This window comes from Lepidochelys olivacea (assembly GCF_965140295.1).
Source record: "Lepidochelys olivacea isolate rLepOli2 genome assembly, chromosome: 25".
NCBI classification, from domain to species: Eukaryota; Metazoa; Chordata; order Testudines; family Cheloniidae; genus Lepidochelys; species Lepidochelys olivacea.
The window spans coordinates 12,217,153-12,242,892 of record NC_140435.1 but is presented as its reverse complement, the minus strand read 5'-3'; the positions used below and the strand labels follow the sequence as shown (position 1 = coordinate 12,242,892).

The 25,740-nt window shown below is 47.2% G+C and overlaps 1 protein-coding gene across 7 annotated transcripts in view; it reads left to right on the top strand.

Annotated features, from left to right (window-relative positions):
* Positions 1-20,276, top strand: part of PTPRS (protein tyrosine phosphatase receptor type S) — a 247,059-nt gene extending 226,783 nt beyond the window's left edge. For all 7 annotated transcript variants that reach the window (XM_084614680.1, XM_084614681.1, XM_084614682.1 and 4 more), the window contains 11 exons: positions 2,505-2,628; positions 6,301-6,476; positions 7,074-7,193; positions 7,320-7,474; positions 11,379-11,664; positions 12,710-12,888; positions 13,965-14,091; positions 14,213-14,338; positions 15,919-16,073; positions 16,889-17,024; positions 18,041-20,276. In XM_084614680.1, coding sequence (XP_084470806.1) covers positions 2,505-2,628; positions 6,301-6,476; positions 7,074-7,193; positions 7,320-7,474; positions 11,379-11,664; positions 12,710-12,888; positions 13,965-14,091; positions 14,213-14,338; positions 15,919-16,073; positions 16,889-17,024; positions 18,041-18,109 — 1,653 coding nt within the window. In that variant the 3' untranslated portion in view covers positions 18,110-20,276. The remainder of the gene's footprint in view (positions 1-2,504; positions 2,629-6,300; positions 6,477-7,073; positions 7,194-7,319; positions 7,475-11,378; positions 11,665-12,709; positions 12,889-13,964; positions 14,092-14,212; positions 14,339-15,918; positions 16,074-16,888; positions 17,025-18,040) is intronic.
* Positions 20,277-25,740: the final 5,464 nt, after the last annotated feature.

Below are 25,740 nucleotides of genomic sequence, written 5' to 3'. Positions count from 1 at the left end.
CAATTGGTCTTGGTCTGTAACTGGGGCTCCCAAGAGTGCCTCCTGAGGAGTTTTCAAATACCTGTTGAGACCTAGAGTTGTAGGAAAATCTGTGAGCCTCAGCCAGCTCTCCTGAAGCAACGGGAACTAGGCGTCCATTGCTAATAGCACAGAGGACTGTCTGTTGCTCTCCTTCATATCACTGATAGCTCTGTGTCCCAATATGGGCAGTCACTAACAGGGCCCTCGGAGCGAATAGGATAAATAAAACTCCAGACCTCAGTCACTACTCCAGTTTGCATTTTGATTCGCCCTCATCCAAGAAGCTCCCATTTCCGTTCTCTGCAAAAATGCTCTGGCGCCATGCACTCAAGTGTTAGCCAAAGCCAATTGGTAGCTTGAACGTCACTGAAAGCAAGTTTCAGAGGTGTGTGTTTGCCCATAAAACTAGGTTTACGCAGTGTTGGCTAGTGAGTTAAATCCCGGCACCAAGTGCAGATGTCACAATCGATTGTCCCAGCTTACTCCGGGAGTGAAGTTACATAAATTGCAAACTGACCAGACGATTAAATTATTTGTTCATAATACGTGCTGGTCGTTGCTAGGCAAATGATGAAGTTCTAGACTGTCCAGCTCATAAACCGAAAGGAAGGGGTGATTGGGTGTGAGTTTTATCACTTAGCTCTTCTGACTCATATCAGTGATGCTCTATAGACAGCTCCCCGCCGTGGGAGGTGTGTGGGGGGGAAGATCCTTTGGCTCTATGGGGTCTTTCACCCCATCTCAGAGTTTGGGGGGTGCGTGGAAGCCAGAAGCCCGTTAATATGCTCTGTACAGATTTCAAAGTCTAATTTGCATAATGCAATCTCCCAAGTGCCCTGGCTTAGTTCCAGGAAAACCTTCCCTAGTTGGGGAGCCAGGGCTAAACAAACAGCACTAATGAAATGAAAGCGAGGCAAGATTAGAGGGATCGAGAGCAAACAGACACATTACAACAGTATAAATACCCATTAGTTAGAAATGCTCTGCAGCAAGAGAGTGAGAGGACGTTCGTGTCTTGCGGTTTTGTACAGCTTTTCCACCACCTCTCAGCTGCATGGCTCATAAAATACACGCCAAGAGCACCAGATCTAAGCCGTGCCAGAGGAGAATGGAAACCCTGGAGGTTAGGGTGCCAAGGGAAGGGAAAGGGAGCTTGCAATTGCCCGTGGGTGCGCAGCAAGGGTCCAGAGGCTACTGGTCCAAACAACGCATGCATGACATATGTCTGTCCCCACAAAATCCTGCTCCCCTAGGAGGGGCACAGGCAGGCTGTGAAGTGACCAGCGGGGAGTACTGTGGAATGTGCCACTGCCAAGCTCCAACTGGAGCCCCCCCGAGACTCCAAAATGATGGTGGAATTAAGCCCGAATTTTATTTAATTCTCTGGGTGAGGATTTAGAGGTAAACATAATTAACCTAATTTCCGTATCTGGGACAGCTGGACTTAAAAAACCACCAACCCTGGCATAAATCATTGGGACAGGCGGGGAGAAGATTTTTCTCTCCAGTGCAGTCCACTGTTCCCCCCTTTATCCTTCCAGAAAAGAGCTGCTGTTGATTCAGTGTCTTAGGACCAGATTCCTTAACCCTTGTCTGACCAGGGAGAGGCACCATTTCTTCTCTTGCCAAATGGGCACATGCCAGCCGTTACAGGGTCAAACCCTCCCCAGGTCGTCTTGTCCATGACTTTGCTCATGCAGAAACGTTCCCTGCTCTTCAATGCACTGTCCAGTTTTCAAATATCCCAAACAATGCTGCTTCCACCACTTCTCTTGGAACAGGACATTTCCCTTCCCACGGTCGAATACCCCTCACTGATAAGGAAGTGTTTCCCTGATATTTACCTTAATTTTTCCCTCTCTTACTTTTATTCCATTATGCTTTGTTATAACCCTTTGTCCAGTCCCATCAGGTACTGGTAGAGTTAAGTCTCTCTTTTTAATAATTTCTTATCTAAAATATATAGATTTTGCTTTTCCGTTTATTCCTCATAAATCCATCCCTTTGGTGTGTCCCCCAGTTATATCTGTTGCTCTTGTCCCAGCTTCTTCCCAGTTTTTTGGTAATACGGTGCCCATAAGAGAGAGCCAGAATAATCATTCTTGGCACTGTTGTACCACAGCGGCATGGAGAGGAAGTGTTTTTGCCTACCTGCTCCTTGACTTGATGCCTCTGTATGTGCAGCCTCAAATTGCATTGTACTTGTGTTTTGTTTGCATTGTAATGGAAAATATTCCAAGTGCCCCTGGGGCATGTTACAGAAAAGGAGATGGGGGGCAGTCCCGCTGTGTCACCGTGATGATACTGAAAGCAGTGAGGGGAGGGTCAGTTACTATTCCTGGGGGCGAAGGATGGAGAGCAGCATTCCATTCTTCGGCTAGATCTGCAGAGCCCAGACTTGACCTGCAGTGGCAGGTTGCACAGAGCTGACCCCCATCGCTCCTCCTTTCTGACGACATTTTTCTCTTTCCTGATTCTTCCAGTCCATTGACCCTGGCCAGCAATTCACATGGGAGCACTCAAACCTTGAAGTGAACAAGCCCAAAAACCGCTACGCTAACGTGATTGCCTATGACCATTCCCGCGTCATCCTGCTGCCCATTGAAGGTAACCGTGGTGATCTCTACTCCTGGGCGTTATGCTAGCCTGTGGCTTTTTCCGGGGAACGCAGGGCACTGTGGTCCACGGAGTCCCATGATACTGCTCTCTGCTCTGTCTCCTCTCACCAGGTCCCTGGCAGGGTCCTGTCATGATAATACGTTCTGATCTTGGTCACACTCCTTGCATCCTTAGTTTCAAAGGAGCATTTATTTAGAAGCTGTGTTCCCTTTCCTTGAAGGTTAGCCTGATTTAGCTCCCAGCTGCATGTACTCCCAAGTAACGGGAAGAATCCAGACCATATACCGGTTGGAGGAAACCTGGGGATGGGCGGTGGTGGTGCTTTCAGAATCAGTGGCAGGCTTGGAGTAGCTTTTTGACAGTAGCAGTGCTGGGTCTGCTCCTCATCAAATATTCAAGGCAAAACTGGAAGCCTCCCTCCAAAAACCCTTTCCACTAAGATGCCAATTAGCAACAACACTTGGCTTCGTGCCCTACAGGCCCTTTCCTACGCAGGTCCCTGAGCGGACATATGACTGAGGTAGTCCGAAGACTTGCAATAACCTGTGCAGCGCCTGGCTCTCAACACAACCACCAGCTTGCAAACCAGGAGGAGAGATGCTTCTGTGGAGAGAAAAGCTGGTGCTCCAATAGAGTCCCTGCAGTGGGGCTTCCTTGGATGGCTGCCACTGATGTGACATTCTGCTCTAAGCCTCTCACCTTCGTGTCTTGCCGGGGGATGTGCCGTTCATGGTCGGCCTTCTTCAGTCAAGAATTGTCCATCTAGCCACCAAGAGCAGGCCTGGGACAAATTCTAGTGACACCCCCTCTCCCTCCCCACCCCAAGCTGGTGTTAAAGGTTAGTTGAGAAATTCTAGGGATAAGGTGAATGGCTAGAATCAATCCCTTTCCAAAATAATTCCAGGGGAGGGCATTTCCATTTCTGAGGGAACCGTGATAATGGAGATCTGCCAAGAAACCAGCATCGATTTGGATCAGCCCTGGCTGTTGCTGAAGGAAGATTTCTAACATTTCTCATTACAAAGATGACTGTGTCTCAGCTTGTTTTCCGTCTGAAATTAATATTGCATGAGCCATTTAAATTGTAGAGCTAGGCTTTCAAAAGTCACATTGTCGTATTCACTGGAAGAGAGAGAGAGAGAGAGAGAGAATTCCTGATATTTTCAGCCGGCACCTGGCTTGCAGCAGGGAACAGTCTGACTCTGCCCAAAGCCCAGGGAGCGTCTGATGCCAGCACAAGTGCAGTCTCTAGTTACGTTTAGTGTTCAAACTGCTAAAAGGTGCTGTCTTGACAGCCCTATGGTCTAGACCAACCTGTTTATCGTTGTGGGCCAGTATACAGCCCACGGTGTGTTACCTGGGCTGCAAGTTGAGAACCCCCTCCATCACCCTACAGACCCCTATGCCCAACGCCCCAGCCCACCCACAGACCCCTCCACAGAGTGGGGCCAGGAGTGGACCCCAGGTGCGGGGCTGTGGGGCAGTCCCTGCCTGGACCCCGCTAGGCAGCGGGGCCCCCGGACCCCGCCACACCAGGTGATGGGGCAGCCCGCACCCGCAGGCCCAGCGGCCTTTGGGCCACGGATTGAGTACCACGGGTCTAGACGCTTCTGTCTATCTCCAGAACAGATACAGCACCGGCAGTGGTGGGGCAAGCTTCTCTCCTGCTCAGTCAACATGCTGCAACCCTGGCAAGATGGGGGGTTCTGTCTTCATGGCTCCGTCGGTGCTTGGCACCTCTGCCAACGAAGTGGTGTGAGGTTGTGCCTGCTACGAACGGGACTAGGTCCCAAGTTATCTTACACAGGCACTGAAGAGCCACCGGATGGTAACTGTTTCCAGTCGTGTGCTTCCCCTAGTAACCCAGACGCTGCACATCCCCAGCAAGGCCGTCCAGTGAGCGGCTGGAGAACGTTAAGCTCTGTGCTTGAGTGTTGTTCTCCTTCTTCCACTCCACCCAGACAGCTCTGGGTTAGGCTGTGCCTAGAAATCAGCCTGCAGCTGTGTCACGCTGGGCAGTACCCAGAAGCACTGGGAGAGGAGGCATGTTTTGTTCCACCAGTTCCCAGTCAGCAGTCGTTTCTTCCTGTCTCATGCACCCATCATCCAGCCATTTTCATGCCCTTAACTCAGGAGGGGCGGTAGAACAGAGGACGAACAGGCAAGGCAGACAGGAGCAGATTTGCAACCCCACTTGAAGAATGATCTGCACAGAGACTTACTGAAGCCAAAGTCCTTTCCTCTGCACTAGCTGGCAGGTTCCCTCCCAGCAGCCTGGGGTTGGGTGTGTTTTGTTTTGTTTTTTGGTTTTGTTTTTTTTTTAGTTGTTCTTTAAATTCTGCTTTTGTCCAGTCTGCAGTGTGCCAGCTGTGCCCAGTGAAGAGGAGGGGGCAGTTTTCGTTCAATGACTTCTCTGTAACGAGGCCTGTTACACCCAGCTCCCTGCCACCATTTCAAATGACACAGCTGGCCCAAGGGGGCAGCGGAGGAGATTAATTCCAGAAGCTCAGCCTTTGTTGACGCTCCTGCTGCTGCTACACAACTGCTCTTCCACTTTGAATTTTTAAATTTTGGAGGAGGGAGGCCTCCAGAAATTCAATCAAAGCCTGTTTCCCCAGGCAGCTGAAATTACCCACTGCCTTTGAAGACTGGCAGGCAATTCTGAGTGGGTTTAACATCGCACATAGACCAGGCTAACCCTGTTGGCAGCAGCGGAAAAGAGGACGAGAAACCCATTTCCCACCCCCCAACCCCAAACTTGAGTTCAACATTTCCCTACCCTGGGAAATCTTAGGATAACAAAAACCTGCCGATACTGCCAGCAGCTGTGTATAAGGAGTTAAAGGACAAATCTCCACACAGCGGTAGTCCTCTTTGCCAATCACAAGTGGATCTCTAACTCTGACCCGTAAGACAGACACGTGGCATGGTCCATTTTAAGTAGAGTGCGGCTCTCTTCCCGCGGTGCATCCTGCTTTTCACCACCCACCTAAAAACGCTTCGCCAAAGACTCAGGCAGGCAGCTATAAATCGGTGTGAACAAAAAAACACCCCCAAAATCACAGCTCATGCTTTACAGCAAGTCACTGTCTGTAATTTCCAAGCCACCTACTTCCTCTGCACACCCCAGCCCTGTTTTCCATGCCTCACTCAGTCACAGTGGAGATGGGCTCATCCACAGGTGATCCAGGGAGTCCTGACTCACTCCTTCAGAAACCCATGGCGTAGAAGCATGTAGGTGGCATCAATCCAACCCGCTGGGGTGGGACTCTTCTATGAACTGTGCAGTGCGTCTCATTAACCAGATACGTATTTGGCCCAGAAGATTGTAGGCCCTTAGGCAGGGGCTGTCTTTGTGTTTTGTGTACCGCCTAGCGCCGTGACTCTGGTCCATGACTTCAGCTCCTAGGTGCTAATGCAGTATAAATAAGATACGCCAGGCTTGGTATTTGATACCCCCCCTCCCCGCCGCCTCCAGAAGTAGCTGTCTAGTGGAGATGTCCTTGGCCAGATCCTCAGCTGAGGTAACTTGGTTGCTGATTTACCCCAGCTGGGGAACTCACCCGCTATCTCCGATAAGGAATTCAAGCTGCTGCGAAGCTCTTCCCCCGCCCCCTGATAAGGTGAAATCAGCTGACTCTCTTTGCCACTTCAATGCAGGGATTGTGGGCAGTGACTACATTAACGCCAACTACATCGATGGCTACCGAAAGCAGAACGCCTACATTGCCACCCAGGGGCCTCTGCCGGAGACCTTCGGAGACTTCTGGCGGATGGTGTGGGAGCAGCGCTCAGCTACTGTTGTGATGATGACAAAGCTTGAGGAGAAATCTCGGGTGAGAAACTTCAGCGAGATGGCAGGCTGGTCATGATCTGGGGAGGTGCTGTGGAGGGGGAGACCCCAAGGGAGGTGCATGTGGAGAGGTGGGGAGCAGCAATCTCTCTGATCTGCAGCCCTCATCTGCTCCTTCAGGAGATTTCTACCTGCCTTGCTGGCCCCCTGCAAGCACTGATTCGTTGTGAAAATACTGTCCACCTGGGAAGTCTTAGATCCTTTCACTGCTCTAAGGGAAGAGGGAACGTGCTCTGAGCCTGGCCCCATGTTAGATCCAGTGGCAAGGTTAGAGTCCTTTTATCTCATGTAATATTCTTCCGAGTGTTCTGCCATTCAGAATCATTCCAATTAATCAGGCATCAGACCACCAGTGTGCCTCAACGCTCCAGCTCTGTGAGTGGAAGCTGCACTTGATGCACACAGGACATAGAACTGAATCTATGGGGTCTCTCCCTATTCTGATGCGTCAGCAAGCAATACTTCTTACTGTTTCTCTCTCCCTTGCCAGGGGCCCATCTTTAATTTCCTTGGCAAGAAGGCTGCATACTGTGCTCTTCGGACTATGTTCCCGAACTCATCGGTGACTTTTATTTTCTAGATCAAGTGTGACCAGTACTGGCCAGGCCGGGGCACGGAGACCTATGGGATGATCCAAGTGACCTTACTAGACACTATTGAATTGGCCACGTTCTGTGTTCGGACATTCTCCCTTCACAAGGTGACATTTCTCTCTGATGCCACGTCTCTCTCTGTTGTCCCATTCCTACGTTCTGTAACTTGCCATGTGTGTCTCATGGCCATTGCTCACTCACACGTTACTCTTGATTCCTCTGCCACTCCGCAGAATGGCTCCAGTGAGAAGAGAGAGGTGCGCCAATTCCAGTTCACAGCATGGCCCGACCATGGAGTCCCTGAGTACCCCACCCCATTCCTGGCTTTCCTGAGAAGGGTCAAAACCTGCAACCCTCCTGACGCTGGCCCGATCATAGTGCACTGCAGGTACTGACCCGTTTATTACCAGAACCACAGCCTCCCCCTACATGGAGCCCCTGTTGGAGGGGGGGGAAACAACCTTGCCAAGCGAATCCCCTTTTCAGTGGGGCATTCAAACACCTTCCTATCACAGCTTCCAGCATGCAGGAGCTGTCTCGTCTCTTAGGCTTCTGTGCAGCGTGAGGAGGATTTCCCTGTTTGGTTTCTATTCAGAGCAGCATTTCCTGAACTGAGTGGGGCTGGAGTTGGCATGGTTTAGTTGGCATCTTTGATAAGGCCTCATTGCCAGAGTGCTATCCAGTAATGTGTGGCCTTTGAGGAACTTGCAGCTCGTTTCGGTCACGGTGGGGACGGACGAAAGATGAAATGGGGCTTAGGAAGCAGCATCACCATGTGGAGGGCGAGAGGCAGAGTTGTCCAACGGAGAGAGCTAACAGCATCTTGAAAGAGCTTTGAGAGCCGTAGGCTTTCTGAGAGCAGAGCAGTGAAGTCCCCCTGGGCAGGTAGCATTCCCTAATTCAGTTTACCATCCAATGAGGAACACTTGCAGACTCAGCTCAGACAAATCTCCCTTCTCCCTCCTCCCTCAGGAGAAATTTGGAGGGGCCTGCAGGTCACTCAGTGCTGGGGAAAGTAACATCTGAATTTTACAGGCAATTGGGGACTCTAATCCTGCCTCTCCTGGAGGATACAGTTTAAACAGTCTTTGTAACTGGGCAACTTATCACTAACCCCGAAGATGACAATTATCATGTGCCTCTCGGAAAATGAATAAAAAGGGCCATCAGTGGGCGACTTACCGTGACCAGATCCCTGATCGACTGCTCCCTTCTTGCCAAAGCTCTAGCAACCTGCTTGGTTCAGGTGTTATGCAGTCTAATTAATGAAGATCCATGAGTTTTTTTTTTTATGAAAAGAGGGACCGCCTTTGAATAGGAGGAGGAAACCCTTTATTTCTAGTTGCAAGTGTTTAGACCTGCAGGGCCCTGCTGATTCATAAATGCCTTCACATGCAAGTCTGATGTTCCCCAAATGTTTCTGTGCATTGAGGTAAAAGGGTGACGCATGTTATTCATTACAGCATCAGTCGTTTCCAAGCTGCCTAAAGATCTGAGTGATTAAACATGCTTTTGAAGCCCTTAGATCATGCCAGCCCTTTGTTCAGGCCTGGAACCCCCTACCAAGAATGATCATAATTGTGTCTGACGGGAGATCTCCCGTCATGGTGATGTTGCAAATGAAGAGGTGTAAGAAACGAGGCTGATCAGTATCTAGGAATGACACACACATTGGCAGACACGACTTTTCATCTTGTGCCCTCAAGTGACATAGAATCTAACTTTCTGAAGTTCTTACTAAATTGGGCTCTGGCTCGGAGCAGATCTCTTCAGAGTGGGAGCTCTCTGGGGCAGGGACTGTGTATTTTTTTTGTGGACTGGATTGCGCTGAACTTGCTGCTGGGGCCAATAAAGAGGTGAAGTGGCCTTTCTGTTTTTCAGTTCTTAGCTGTGGCCACCTCTTTCTCTCATAGATTGACAGACTGTTAGCACACACCTGTAGCTCAAAGAAACACCTTTCTGGGTTTCAAGACTCTCTGTTTTAATGGAATTTCCCCACCTATTCAATAGGGTTTAATTCTTGTGTTCTCTTTCTTCCTAACCTTTCTCCTTCGTGTTTCAGAACCAGTGCCTACAAAAACCAGTGTGTATGTTGCATCTGTAAAGCATGGTCACGCTCTGTACTGTTCTAGGGCCTTTCACTGGATAATCCCAAATCTCTTCATAAAGATTAAGGCTGCATCTTCAGCAGCTGTAAATTGGTGTCACTTCATTGACTTCAGCAGAGCTACATTGATTTATAGCAGCTGAGGGTCTGGCCTTGAAACACCCTGGTGACGCAGGGAGGTGGCGTTTTCCCTTGTTTGCAAAAAAGAGGGAAAGTGGCTGGATCAAGTGTCTCTCCCCTGCCCGTGCCAGACCTTCTTCTTCTTTTAAGTGACTGAAGCAATAGGCCTTCCACCACTCCTGTGGAAGGCTATTTCACTGCCTGATAGACTCAACATCAGGAAGCTTCTCCGGAGATTTTACACCTAGATCCTTTTTTTAAATTCATCCTGTTACTTCTAGCTCTAGCCCTTTGTCAAATAATTCTCTCCTCTGCGTATTCTTACCATTCAAATATTTATGACTAGCATTAGGTCCCCTTCACAGCCCACAGCTTCCACACAACCCAACTGTAAACCCCCGTCCTTCCTGCCAGCCCCTTTCTCATTTTGCTTGCTTTACTCTGAATTCTTTGCTATTGTGAGGCCTAGAATTAAACGTAACGTTACAGGTGTGTTCTTGCAGGAGTTACTGTTCCCCAGTTGCTCATTGATGGGACATCTAGGTGTATGTAGCCCAATATCTTACTGGGGTTTCATGCTGCCATGCCACAACTGGAAATTGGTGTCAAGTTTGCCATCCACTGTCACCCCAGGTCACTCTTGGCATTACTGCTTTCCAGTATCTCCCAGGGTTGAAGCTGGGGATGAGATTATTTCCTACTAGATCTATTAACTTGTGTTTTTGCCAAGTTGAGCCTCATTTGGTTACTTTTCTGCCCATAGTTCTAACCTGTCCATAGGTAGGGCCTTGGTGTATTTGTCCTCACTGGTGTTTGCAACGCCTTCTGAATCAGCCTCATCTGTGAATTTATTGACAATGCTGTTTGCCCTGCCCCTCTGATCATTAATGAAGATGATACTAAGAGCTTGTCTTCAGTGGCAATTTACAGCGCTGCAACTTTCTTGCTCAAGGGGTGTGAAAAAACACCCGCATGAGCGCAGCAAGTTGCAGCGCTGTAAAGCGCCAGCTTGACCGTGCCCTCCCCGCGCTGGGAGCCACGCCTCTTGTGGAGGTGGGTTTTTTAGAGCGCTGGGAGCGCTCTCCCCCAGCGCTCTGCCGCGACCACACAGGCCACGTTAAAGCGCTGCCAGTGTAGACTAGCCCTAAAGAAAATCTCACTTCACACCAGTTTCTGGAGCACCCCACTAGGCACCTCTCTGTAACTTGATACATTGTGATTTACCATGACCTGGTGTTTGCAGTCCTTTTAGCCATGGGAATGTTTGCCTCCAAGCCAATCTGAAACAATTCTGAGTACGGTTTTGTGCATCTTTGTCTCATGCTTTACTAAAATCAGGATATTACATCTCCAGTGCTTCTATTCATCCATTCATTTTGTAACTGTCAACAAATCAGGCCAGGCAGACTTGATTACTTTTTATTCATAAAGCCGTACTGCTTATGGCTCAGAATTCCATTCTCCTAGATGGCAACAAATCATTTCCTCTCAATACCTGATCAGTTAATGTACCAGAGTTGCAATTAAACTTAGCGGATAAGTGCCAGTCCTTTTTCTGGAAACCAGTGACACCTTTTACTTTTTTCCCCCATCACCGTTACACCCCCAAATTGTTGGATGCTGCATGCTCAGCTGCTGTGGCTGTAGGACAGAACCCTGAGACTAAAAAACACTAAATTCTCCACATATGGCTAAATCCTCTAACTAGCTTTTAAAATATCACCCAACTCCCATTGACATGAACAGGAGTTGTGTGGCCAGTCATTCAGCAAGTTCCCTTAACACATCAGAATGCACGAAATATCTAGCCCTGCTGATCTATGTTCTAAGTCTGCCAGTAATTCATCCACCCTATATTCTTTGTCTGTATCTATATTTACAAGGTCTCTATTGCTTCCTACTTCTCTTTCATGCTCTTCACATACCTCCCCGTTGTCATTCATTGTCTACATCTGCTCACGATCGCCCACTCCCACTAAGGAACGGCCATCAAGGTAAATTTCTCAAGAGAAAGGCGGCACTGGGGTTTGGATTATGTTGCTTACTTTCCCTCCTCTCCTTCCAGCGCGGGAGTTGGACGGACAGGCTGTTTCATCGTGATTGATGCCATGCTGGAGAGGATAAAGCATGAGAAGACAGTGGACATTTATGGGCACGTCACCCTCATGAGGTCACAGCGGAACTACATGGTCCAGACAGAAGACCAATACAGCTTTATACACGATGCCTTGTTGGAGGCCGTTGCTTGCGGTAACACAGAGGTCCCAGCCAGGAATCTCTACACTTACATTCAGAAACTGGCGCAGATAGAGGTGGGCGAGCATGTGACAGGCATGGAGCTGGAGTTCAAGGTAATGGCAGAACACTGAGGTCTAGGCATGCAGCGGGGGGTGGAGAACGGAGACAGGAAAGGTGCTGTTGGGCTTCCATCTGAACTGGGCCATGCAGGAGACAGCCGGGCAATGCCATGGGCCCCGTCAGCACTGGGATCAGTGTTCACATCGTGCTGATCAGCAGGGTTCTGCCACGTTCAGTGTGATGGGGATGTTTTTGAGAACCATGTTGTAGTCACTTCCCTGAGGCAATCTGCAGCATAGACTATCACCAAGCATTAGAACACCGCTCTAACATGGGGGTTCCAGGGAGGGCAGAGTCCAGACAGCAGCCTGACGTGTACCTGAAGTTGCTCTTTTAAGCGGGACGATAATGGGCACTTACACCAAAAACCCTGGCACCTAAGGAACTTAATCGTAATAACCGTCTCCCATTGGAGAGTAAAGGCAGGGCGGGAAGGGAAGGTCTGTGCTTCTGACAGGAGCTTTCTGCAGCTTAGGCTCCAAGGATGACAGATGACTGGCCCTTTTGAGGGGGGGAGGAATGTTTTTGTGTTTCTACATTAAAGAAGTAATTACATTTCTGACTCCGGGGCTGCTGCAGTGGCTCCCAGGGGAAAGACCAGCTGTTGGGGCAAGACTTTAGTCCAGCTCTCTGAAATCCAGGTTGAATTTCCTCCCCGGCTCACATTTGATTTTAATGCTGTATTTCCAATGTGAAACACAGTCAACAAATCACAACAAGGCTTTGCAATGGGGAAGGCCCTGACATTTCTGGCACTCGGCTTCTGGAGTTGCACCCCCCCCAGTAAATAAATGAAAGCCAGAACCACGCAGGGGAACTTGGAGGCGGAAAGAAATTCATCTGCCTTGGGGCTGCCTCAGTGGGTTGGCGTGAAGATGCTGCTGAACCATTTGTCTAAGATCAGACCCAGGCCAATGGAAACTTTTGTCCTGCCCACCTAAATAAGCCAGTTTGTCCCAGGCATCTGAGCAATTCTTACCCTTTTCCGGGAGCTGAAATAACACCTGTTAGAACACGTGTGTGTGTTTTTTCCTTCAGCGACTTGCCAACTCTAAAGCCCACACTTCCAGGTTCATAAGCGCCAACCTCCCATGCAACAAATTCAAGAATCGCCTTGTCAACATCATGCCATACGAGACCACCCGCGTCTGTCTTCAGCCCATCAGGGGAGTGGAGGGGTCAGACTATATCAATGCCAGTTTTATCGATGGATACAGGTAAACGGCAACACGTTGCAGCCTGCTGTTTTAACAGAGAGTAATTCAAGCTGATTTCCCTTTTTTGCAAGGTGCTCAGAGAAGTACAGTTTAAAGAGGTAGTGACAGAAAAGGGGAAGGAAGGCTGAATGGATTGATTTGCCAGCCTGGGTCAGAACATTGATCCCTCGCTGGTCTGTTCTAATCCACACCTGATGCTTCAAGGGACTTGAATCCCATCCACCGACACTGTGCCTCTTGTGCAATGCTGAACATTTTACGGGGCAGATTCCTTCCTGACACTATGTTTGTGATCAGTTCGCAGCTTGAAATACGGGGTTGGATTACCTTTTCCCCAGAGTATAACCTCAGCTGTTAATGGTCAGAACATTTTCTCTCATTTTTTAAAAAACAACAACATCCAGCTGCTGTGTTAGACTCAGAGTATCTTGGCTGGATGGATTTCACTATGGGGAATGTTTATGGAACAGATCATTCCTGTCTCAGCCTTTCTTTAGCTGTTGGGACGTTGGGAAACAATCAGTGTTTTGGAGCCAGCGAGCAAAGCTGTAGTAGGACCCACGCGGCAATGCTCTGAGACCTTCTGCCTATGCAGGCCTGCCAGAGGCTGAATGCAGAGGAGGGAGGGCGCTGAGCAGCACCGGATGCAGCGAGGGCTCTCCCTCCTTCATGCCTCTGGGCGCACAGACCAGGCAATGTGCTGCCGCATGTGGCCACTGGCCCTCCCCGGTTTTGCTCGGATAGCCCAAGCAGCAGACTGCCCTCGGGTCCTGCACACATGTGCATGGGAGGGTGGCAAGTGTCATGCTGCAACCTCCTCTTGCATGACTAGTCAGGATTTAGCTCATAGTCACAGTCATTAGGGAAATCCCAGCCCAAGGCCTTTGAGTCACGGACCCCTATCCCAAGCCTGGGCATCTCCAAAGAGCTGCATTCCCATCTAGTTCATAAGGCCTTCCAAATATCCGGACCCTTGTGACAGTTCTCAAGCTGTCCCCCCAGTTGCTAAGGCCATCACCCCAGACCCTGGGCTAATAACTCGTCACCTTGTGTGTGGGGTTTGTGCTTTCTTTCAGACAACAGAAAGCCTACATTGCCACTCAAGGGCCGCTGGCAGAGACCACCGAGGATTTCTGGCGGATGCTCTGGGAGAACAACTCCACCATTGTGGTGATGTTGACCAAGCTGCGAGAGATGGGTCGGGTAAGCATGGACCCGTCGAAAGGGTGGTTGAGGGCTGGGAGGGCAACACAGTTCAAAGCCCTACAGCAGCGTAAGGGGTTAGCTGCGTTGTCCTAAACTGGTGTCTTTTCTCCCTCGGCAGGAAAAGTGCCATCAGTATTGGCCTGCTGAGCGATCCGCCCGGTACCAGTACTTTGTGGTGGATCCCATGGCTGAATACAACATGCCTCAGTATATCCTGCGAGAATTCAAGGTTACTGATGCCAGGGTGAGTGCTCAGTCTTCTCTCCTTTCTGGGCTTGGAAGTGTGAATTCTATGTTCATGCCTTGACCATACAGTTCTCGCTTGGAGTCCGCAAACAGGGACTATCCAGAGAACAGTCCTAGCTCTGGATTTCCTATCTGGCAGAAATGGAGATTGGAAAACAGGCCATTGGGGTTCCATTCCCCTGCTGTGAGGTCAGAACTGTTAAATGAACAGAGAGGTTTTCAGAAGCTGTTGAAATTGGCTGTCTTTCTCTAGCTCCTGTCTTCTGGAGCTCAGCATTGGTCTATTATACAGCTGTTCACAAAGCTTCTCCTAAACCTCTGACTCCACCAACATGTTAGCTCACACTGGGTCATTTCTTTGAATTCTTTTCTGAATTATTAAATTCTAGGAAGACTTTGGAGCAACAACTTCAGCAGTGCCCGTTTGGATGCTTCAACAGATTTGTAGATAAGTTGCTGAGGCCAGGGAGGTGTTTTGACAAAATGCGCAAAGCACATGTTGCTATCTTTGGTCTCTCTGAGGCACTGTGGGGAATGATCAGGAACTAGACTCCTCTGGACAGGCGCATGGATGTGGACTGCAGTACTTGGGGATGAAGTACCTTCCAGTTGGTTTCATTAATCACAAGTGAATGAGGTGGTTGGGTGACCTCGCTGATAGCGAAAGCTGTACTCTCTGTCGTGTCTTTCATACACACTGAATGCCAACAGGCTTTTACAGCAGCAATACCCTTAGCATCCAACAGGAGAGCCATTAAGATGAGATGCTTTTGGTTAAGAGAGCTGGGGAGCTGCTGAGGGCAGAGTGTGGTACACAAATGCTGTTGCAGAAAGGACTGGTGAGGCTGCATGAAGGGACAGAGAGGGGAAGAAGAAGCAAGGAAAGGAGGTGCACAAGTGTTGGGATGGGATTTTAAAAGAAGGGAGAGAAATTTTGAGCCGGGTCTTGAAATGAATGGGGGACCTGTCCTAGGTTTGAACAGATGGGGTTGTGCTGCTTTGACTCTGCTGCTGGAGGCTCCTGGGTTTGTGAAAGGCAGGGCTTGGAACTAGCTTCCCAGTTGCAGTTTTATACTAGTATGTGCCCTTTTAGCTCCTGGCACATACAGGAACTGAGCCTCAGTCTTTCCCGGGCAGCAGACTCTACTGCAGTCTTAAGGTAGCGTCTTTCCTGCTCTGCTTTCCAGAGCTGGTCAAAACTCAGAATTTCCATTCCAGGAAACTTCTGAAATTTCCTTTCATCCTGAACTGGTACAAAACCACACATTTTGACATTCCCCACTAAACCCACATTTATTTATTTAGAAAAATTGTTTGATCAGATCGTTTTGAGCCCTTTAATATAAAAGTCTAAACAAAGTCCACTTCACTCCTTCGTCAACACTGGACAAAAAGGGATCCCTTCCCACAAAACATGTCAGCTTGGCGATATCTGACCCCTGTTCAGTGTGCTTCAATGTTCCATTCCCCTCCTTCGCTAACGGGGCAGCTGGGAGATTTGGCATTAGTATTATTACCGGCATGAATATACCACGTGTTTTAACTGCAACTTTTGTTTTTTCTGTTGCTCTTCCCCAGGATGGTCAGTCCCGAACCGTTCGTCAGTTCCAGTTCACTGACTGGCCCGAACAAGGTGTGCCAAAATCAGGAGAGGGTTTTATCGATTTCATTGGACAGGTGCATAAGACAAAGGAACAGTTCGGTCAGGATGGGCCAATTTCTGTCCACTGCAGGTAGGCAAATGAGCATGTAAAAACATCCTTCAACAGGGAGTAGAAAAGCGTGGCCATCTGTGCCTCAGCGCAAATTCCCTAACAGAGCATGTGACCTAGTATTTTGTCATTTCTGTAAGCCCAGCTCCTTGGACACACCGGGGGGGGGGGGGGGGCCTGTGTATTCCTCCATTCCCCTCCACTAGGTCTTTGTGGGTCACTCTCTCCTCCTTCTCCTAGACAAAACAGAATTAATGTTACTGCGTTACGTACAAACAGAGAAATGCCGTCCTGTTGAGTGGAGGGCCTCCTTTTGCTCCCCCAACAAATCCAGATAAAAAAACTACACCACCATTTGCTAAGCCAGATGCTACACTGGATCAAGACCTATTCCTGACTGGCTGAAGCAGATAATAGAGGGCATTACCTCATCATCTGATTTAATGAACGAAGTTCACAAGGATCTAATGTTGCTTCCGAATCATGGAGGATGTTTTTTCAAGTTTATTTTTATTGCCATTAGCAATTGAATATTTATCTATGGCTGGAGCTTTTGACATTTGTGGATCAGTGACTCTGGTGGTTTTAGTATTTCCATTGCTGGGAGAGGACACTGGGGGGGGAATCTGACACTGGACAAACAAGGATTGATAGGCAGGGGACTTCTGCCTCTGATTTAGTTATGTTCGTTGGACATGGATGCCAATTTATTGCTTTAAGAAAGATCAGAACATGAAAAGGCTGAAGGCTTTGTTTAACTGCTACACTGCCTGCTGCTTCCTTACTAAAATACACACAGGTGTATAACAGTGTTGTTTCTTCTCTCGCGTCTGTAGCGCCGGAGTGGGCAGAACTGGGGTGTTCATCACACTGAGTATCGTCCTGGAGAGAATGCGTTATGAGGGTGTTGTAGATATTTTCCAGACAGTTAAGATGCTGCGAACACAACGACCAGCGATGGTGCAGACGGAGGTAAAGAACATTGTAGCGATTAACTAACACGTGTGGGTGTTTGTGAATGGAAGAGAGAGCAGAAAAACACTGAATTGCCTCTTTCCTGTTACTGTTAATCTCTTTCATACCTAGAGGTATGAAAGAGCTTTTGCCTTTCTAACCACCATGCTAACAGGAAACTTGAACTCCTTAAAAACAAGGGACATGATCCTCAAGGCTAATTTCAATTGAAATAAATGGATATTAGGAACCTAAAGTGCCTTTGAGGATCTGGGCCATTGGGGCATAGGCTGAACTGCTGTGTCATGTAGCAGAAGTATAAGGTACAGTGGTAAATGCACATTGATACATGCTCTCTTCAAGGGCAGCTGTTGTCTGACTCCCAACCTCATACTCTGTCCACTAACTCAATGGTTCTCAACCTTTCCAGACGTCTGATTTGTCTTGCATAGCCCAAGTTTCACCTCACTTAAGCAATTTTTCTATAATGGTAAAAATACAAAAGTGTCAGCACAATATGTAATTGTAAGTACAATATTCATATTCCACTTGATTTATTTTACATTTCCATGTATAGTACATAGGGCAGTATGAACAAGTCATTGTCTGTATGAAATTTTTGATTGTACTGACTTCGCTAGTGCTTTTTATGTAGCCTGTTGTAAAACTAGGCAAATCTCTCGATGAGCTGATGGACCACCTGGAAGAGCTCTGCGAACCAGGGCACTAGCAGATTCTGACCTCAGCCTGGCTGTCAGTTAACCATGGATGTAAAATTGTGACAACCATGGCTACGCTTATGAGTGCATTTATCATCCTGCAGATCTCTATGATCCATACAAGTGTTTACTCAGCTCTGTGGCTTTCTGAGAAAGTTTCTTCATTTCCAGTATACCCAGTGTCCCTCCCCCCCAGTAGCATAAAAGCTGACTTAGCAAGCTGTGAAGGGGTTAATTGGAATGTCTGTGTAGGGGTTTGCAACAGACATTCCACAACCACTAACCTGTTGATTGTCTCCTCTTGACCACATCCAGGATGAGTATCAGTTCTGTTACCAGGCAGCTCTGGAGTATCTGGGAAGTTTTGATCACTATGCAACATAAAAAGCCATTCGTCTTGCAGACTCTACCAACCACTTAAGTCCTGGAAGGCCTCTTCTGACCCCGGAGGAGTGCTTGAACTTACAAAACTGACTCCGAAGAAGTACCTTTTCATTTGGACCATGCAGTGGGGGAAGGATTTGAAAGGAACACCCCTTCAGGAACTCCATGTTGTAACCTGGACCGTGAAGAGGCAGCTCAGCAGGGTGCTGAAGGATGATTTTAAGTGGTGAACTGCTCCTGTTACCTCAAGTGGTGTTCGCTGTGTAGGGCATATGGAAATGTGTGGACATCATCGAACGGATCCAAAAGTTAAACACACCCCTTGTGAAATGTTACCACTGAAGGGAGCAGAGAGGGCTGGAGAAGAGCAGGACACCAGCTTTGGTTACATCATTAGAGTTCAGTTTATTTACTAATCTAGTTGGCAGTCTTTAAAGGAAGTCACTTGCAGAGTTGAAGGTGCTGTGTAAAAATAAATAAATCTCAATACTGAAACAAAATTAAGGTCAGGAATACTTCTAGCTGGAGTTTTAATAAACCTCAGTCTCATCATTGGGCTGATTCAGGGCTTATCAGCCCCTTGCCAACACCATTCCCTCAATGCCTCTGCTCCACACCCCCCAATCTTTTGCATACTTGGAACATTCCTCCTAATCCCCACATTTATTTTTTTAGGCTATTTAAAGGGGAAAAGGGGCTGTGCTCTAGGGGTCCCCTGCCTGTGGGCTTCCAGGTAGAGACAGGCTCTTCCCTGGCTGGGTACAATGACTGTTGGTTCTCTTCTCCCCTTTTCAGCTCATCCAGACACAAACACACGGGCGCTGCTTTGAATGAGACGTGTTAGGAGACTGAGCTGTACAGAAATAGGACTTTCCATATTAAACCACCCCCTCCTTCTGCAGACAGCTGCTGTTCCCCTGGAGGGGGGCATTTTTGAACAGAGCCCTTACAGGGTTGATTCTAAAGAGATTCATTCCCAAGAAGCTATTGCTTCTTGCTGCCAACACACCACCTCCAATACAACAGATCTCAGAGACGGTCCTTGTCACCCCAAGTTCATAGGCACAGCTGTGAACATGCCCTCGCTGTATAATAATTTGGAAAGATCAAGCAAGATGCAGTCAGTGGCTTTCTTTAAAGTATCGATGTAACTGTAACAAGTGACATTACCTTTTTTTTAAATAGTGTATTTTTTCCTTTTTTAAAAAAACAAAGAATATCCGTCAATGAGTTTAAAAGAAAAATTTGCTTATTTGTTCATATTATGTTCAAAGACAGTCTATTTTTTCACTGTAGAAATGTTCCGTGTAATGGCTGTGATATATAAAGATGCAGTGCAAATTGCTACTTCTACATATTGCTTTTCTACCATTTAAAAGGTTTAACTTGCTCATGTAAGAACAAAATGTCTCTTTATTTTAAATCTCAGACCTGTCTCTGGAAGGGCGTGAGGTTAGCAGGCTGGCTTAGGGGGGGTTGTAGTCCCAACTCACTCCCCCTCCTCCTATGGCTACGTTGCCTGCTCTTCCCAGGGTCAGTAGTGAATTGGGAGATTAAATACTACCAGGGTCTTATGACTGAAATAGAGAGAGGAATTTCAGAGCCATGGCAGGCACGAGCCCACAGACACATGTGTGTACAGTTTTTAAACATCACATCAACAGAATAATAATGGGTATTGTAATAACAGCCCAAGGCTCTTCATGCAGGGGACCATGTGTCAAATACTCCAGCAGTTGTACATGAAAAGGAATTGTGTTGCCAAAGTACACTGAGGAGAAAAACACTGCCCCAAGAACTGCTCTCCCTTGATTATTATTTTTTAATTATTTTCTAGAGAGGTAAACATGGCCACATGGGATGAACTAAATGCAACCAAACTGCTACCCTCCCCCCCAAATCAACCTCTGTCCTGTCTTGAAAGGGGGAAAAAAGGCTTCTTTGAGATTTTACTTCCTACTTGTGTGAAAGTTTCCCAAATTTCTAAGTATGTTGCAGCAAAATCTTATTGGGAGAGTTTTGGGGGGGGTTGGATAAGTTTTTTCTTTGTATGAGAGCAAAGTGCTGTTGCTTTCACACTGTTATTTCAAACTGAATCAGTAAGTGGTTTTCAGACCACTGTGTATGTAGATATATTGACTTTGTATTAAAGGAAGATTGTCTGAAAGGCCTGCCTGCAGAGCTGTTTGTGGTTAGAATTATGGGACGCATGCAGAACAGAACCAACCAGCACAGCTACTTTATCGAATATATTTTGCAGAACTCCAGCTGCTAATTGGAGGACCTTGGAACTCTGGTGGTAGCACTCAAATGCATCTGCTTTCTAGAGAGCATGAAAGGGTGCAGCCAGCCCTGCACGAACAGCTGCCTGCTACAGACAGAGTGGGGTTTGTCCCGCTTTTGTTAGAAGTAACCCTAGATGATAGATTTGAGAATGAACCGCTCAGTATACCATTAGACAAGGAGATGGTTCTTAAAGGAGCATCTCCAGTTCTCACTGTCTGCCAGGCTTTTCCTGGCTCAGAGAGGCCTTGGACTCTGAAATCTAACCCCTAGCATATGCTGCTCATTATTCTAGCTGCCAGCACACCTGTGCTATTCCACCTTTTTTAAGGGCCTGCATTCATGCTGGGCCAATAGGAAGAAGCTTGTCCTTGGGTTTGGGAAGACCAGAGCCTCAATGAGAAAGGAGAAAATACTCTGCTTTCTTCCTATGCAAAAGGACAATGCGGGCAGCGCGACACAGCAAAACACAAAGCGCTGGCAGCAAGTCTCAGGCTTGCAGAGCTAAGGCGAGCAGTGTAGCTGTTTGAGCCTGGGTGGGAGCCCAGGCTCTGATACCCTCCCATCTCCACTGCTATTTTTAGCCCTGAGTCAGGTGATTTGGGGCTTGAAACTCTCTGCTGCACATTTTGTTGTTTGCTGTGTGGATGTAGCCTTAGAGGGAAAATCTGCTAGAGCGAGAAGGAAAAGAAAAAGAGGCACCTGCCACAAACTTGTAGGACAGGGAGAGCACCGAGGCAGAAGGGAAGCTTCCCTCTCCAATCTTTTACCCAAGGGAGGCTGCCTAAGATCACCAGTGCCCCACACTTATGGGCAGCTGGCACCCTGTGCCCATCAAGCCTAGTGCACAATATCTAACCAACGGACGAGCAGCTTCATTGTAAGCCAAAGTGAAACGCACGGGTTGCAGGAGACAGAGGACATGGGAGCAGAGAAAGAGCTCCAGGCAGCTGAGGGCAGTGCTCTCAAAGAATGCCAGCCCCACTGCAAGGGCAGCATGGGGATGATACAGCAGGCCTTAAAGGGCTTGCAATGGATCTGGCAATGAATATGGGGTGACAGAAAGGATGCAGGGGTTACTTATTATTTACATTACAAGCCCCACTCAAGAATCAGAGCCCCCGTGGGCTGGTACTGTACAGCCATGATCTAGAATGCAGGGATGATTTAGTTACGCTTCCTGGAGTGAAAGTTAATAGTTCACATCAATACACGGGTGTTTCATGTTCGAACAACATCCCCTTAGGTGTACTCAATCAGGTTTTTACATGTCCGGCAAGAAGCAACTGGGAGTAGGAAAGAACCATCGTTCTTAGAGAGAGGTGACCAAGGGGCCGGGAAGGAATTAAAATGCACTTGCACAGCCAGCCCCACTTGTACTGTGTGGGGCGAGGGTTGCCATTCTCTGAAGAATTGGGAATCAGCCGCTACCAGAGAGGAGTGAGACTGGACTGCAGATCTGACCCAGATGCTAGTATGTACCAAACAGACATGAGAAAACCCTGATGTACAGAAAATTAAGACACGATGAACCAAAGCACTCGTACGACTGGACTAAAAACACCAGTGGGAAACTAGAATTTAAAGGAGCCTGTACCCACTTGAAGCTTTCAATCGTCTGCTCTCAGGCCAGCTCAGCAGATGGAGGTTTGTTCTCTCATTAGCGAGCACAATTTCTAGAACAAATGCAAAGCAGTGGATTCTTGAGCACTTACTCATCTAGAGGAGGATGTTCCAGAGGGATGGCAGCCTGGCACAGCTACTCCACTTGGCGAAAAGGCAGGTGTCCCAGACAGAGATAACCTGCAAAACCATGAGGCGATACTGACTTAGGGAAAGAGGAGGCTGAGAACAGGAAGAGGGAGATGAGAAGCTGCTGCCTACTTTTCATAGGCAAGTTCCTGGCCCCAGAGAAGAGCCCTGTAATTTGGACACCTTGAACATTTGTGTCTGCACCAGGTACAGTATTATCAAAGGACAAAGCACTTTTAAAGAGGAGCTAGGACTGAGCCTACCTGTGCAGCCTCTCCAGGATCAAGCCTGACAGATGGCCAAACGTCCGGGACCTCTCGCCCGTCAGCACTTTGCCCGCCTCTGGTTTTTTTCTTGTAATAAAAGAGAAATGGAGGGAGGAGAAAGAGGGACTATCATTAAACTTGTAACAGCCCTGAATGCCAGTAGCGTTCACTGGGGCTCTGAACAGCTGTCGTAGCAAAACAGACCAGTGGTCCATCTAGTCTAATAATTGGGTTGAGCCAGTAGCAGATGCTTCATAGACAATTGCCAACATCCTCATTATGGCCAATTTTGGAATATCCTGACCATGGGGGAATTTTCCTCCTAACTCCCCATATTTGGGGCATAATCCCTGAAGCAAGAGTTTCTCTCTTCGATCCTCTGTGCCATTCCAGGTGCTTGGATATAGTTCTTACCTGCCAGCAGACAGACAGGGGAGTGATGTGAGATCCCCTCCAGCTAGAAGGGATGTATCTGCTGGCTTTCTGAGTTGTTACCATCTCCAGCAGGAGGGGGGAACAGGACCTTTTCCAAACAGCAATGTGGAAGTCCAGACCTTGGTGAATGCAGTGTCCAGAGGAACATCCTGCAGTCCATTGTGGGAGGCTGGCCTCACCAAGAGGTGCCCAGAATCCTACTTTGACCCTCCACACCATTCAGACTAGCCTCATTCTGCATATTGGTTCAGATTAAGTTTACAGGGGGGAAAGGTAGCAAGTTATTACAGACCTGCTTTCCAAGTATCTGGCTGACAAACTCCTCCCATACAGGGAATGACACTGTCCAGTCTCCAGCTGCTGGCGGAGATTTACCATAAACCTCTGAACTAGCACAGAGGATCTGGAGGGGGGAAAAAAAGACAGATAAGGAAAATCTCCCCCATTTTGAATCCGGTCTATCATACCTGGATATCCTCAGACATGTATATGGCTCATAATCCTTTGACTCCTAGTGAGCTCTTGGACTTCAGTAAAACCAACCTTTGGAACTCAAGGCTACAAGCTAGGCATTGTGTAAAAGGAAAGTGTTTCTTTTTATCAATTGTACATTTGTGTACTTCAAACGTCCCTTTACTGTATTATCAGAAGGCAAAAAGGAATCTCCAATTTTCCTTCTCTGCACCATTCAGTGCGTTCCATCAATTGCCTACCAATTCTTCTGCTCTCTGCACTAAAACGGTCCCATTTTTTCTCCGCTATTACTGAAGTCTCTCCATGCCTCTAATCGTTTTCATCACCAGTCTTCAGCCTGCTATTTCTGCTCCATCTTTTCAGAGATGGCATGACCATCTCCTGTATTGCGAGATGTAAAAATTCCTACTGAACGCAGAATAAGTAAGTACCAGACAAACTACCGTAAAGTGAACGTTACAGAGAATTGGAACAGCAGCTGGGAAATAAGTAAACCTTTCCAAAAAAACAATCGCTACCAAAGGAAGCCATTTAGAAAAGCAAATGTAAAATGAAACCTCTTCATTATAAGAGCAAAGCCCATGAAAGCAGGGAAGTCTTGTACTAAACTGATTCCACACATACAAAATACCACAGAGGTGATATTCCCAATAGCAGCACTTCAACACCCATCTTCGTTCCAAACGCTACATTGTAACAACAAGAAACAAAAGTATTATGGCAACAGCTAGGCAGCATTCTTCAGTCAATTAATTACTGAAAAATGCACTTTCAGGGAGACCAAAACTATTCACAAATTCAGCCCAAATTTAGCATGAATTTTATTTTATTTTATTTTATTTTTTAAACTCAAAACAGTTTGGACGTTTTCTAAATGAAATGTTTCAACTTTTCATTTCAAAATGATGTTTTGTTTAGAAATTTAGTTAGTTTTGTTTACAAATATTTTTAAAAGGGTAAAAAACACCTGGAAACATAACGAAACAATAAGCCAAAAAAAATTTTGGGTCAAACAAACCATTTAATTCATTCCAAAACAACATTTTTTTAAGACTTTTTTTCATTCAGTGATTGAATGAAAAAATCAATTATTCGCTCAGTGAAAAATTCTGACCAGGACTATCCCTTTCCCATCTTGCAGTCCTGCTTACACTAGACTCGTCCACGCCAAACCAATGGGGCCATGGAACTTTTAGAAAAGGCCAACTGAGAGGAAATCTACATGAAGGGTGTACGTTCTCCAGATGATGTAGAGATGATGTCAACCCAAATTCCTGTCTATAGTGTAACCCACATACCAGGAGCACCAAGCGTAAGTGGAAAGAAGAAAGATGTCAAGAAGGCCATTCTGACCCAGAGGATTATCAATTGCAAGAATGGCCTAGCAGACACTGGTGTTCTAGTGTGGAATCTATGCAAATCCCTTCTCCACTTAAACAAAATGAAGAGGAAAAAGGAACTGAGGTTTGAAAGGAGATGAGAGAGATTCTGCCTAGTCACGGACATTCTCTCCAATCCTCAGATGTAGCAGGTGGTCCCCGGTTTCCACTATCAATTTTACCACCATTGCCTGTAAGTTTCACTCTGCCATCTCTTTGCAATTAAACTAGTAGCATGACTGATCACTTGGATCCATGCCTGGAAACCTAAACAATATAGATCAGTATTTCTTCCCTCCCCAGAAGGACTAGGAGAAATCACAAAGCTCCATACCATTTTTGGGACAGGTGGAAGACAGCTGTGATCCTTCAGAGCTGACCTATGCCGTCCCTATTTTAGAAACATATTCAGGATCCCATTCAGGGCTGCAAAAACAAAGGAGAGCAATACATGAAGAGAAGATGCCAAATACCAATTTGTACGGGAGGAAAACGGGGATAATGGAGGACCCTCCAAGACCTACTCTCAGCCCTCAAAAAACTTCCTGTCTGGAAAACTTGACTTCATCAGGCATAACTTGTATTGATGCAAATCTTTCCATGGATTCATTTTATGATGCAACATAACCAGCATAGATTATATACTCTCTCTGTTGAGCCCAGGCTGCTCTGGACCTCTGGAAAGCAAAGACTAAATGAATACATGCAGAAATCTGCCTTTAATAGCCTAGCTGGAGTAACATTTTACTTGGGTTCATGAGCTTCTGAAATTACATTCTAATGCATTGACTCTGAATACAATAGACTGACGTGCTTCAGGTTTGCTTGAGCATAAGTTATTCTAGGGTATGAGACATGCATAATGCACTATCTATGGTGTTACAGTGGTACTTGTTGCTGGAATGATCGAGATGGAGTTTGAGTCTTCACTACAAAACCCAAGTTTTCAGGATTTACTGTGAGACTGCAGTAGCCTGAAACTCGATACCTTGCTAGCTCACATTCTTATTTTTATAAACAAAATCCTAGTTTTAGGGCCATT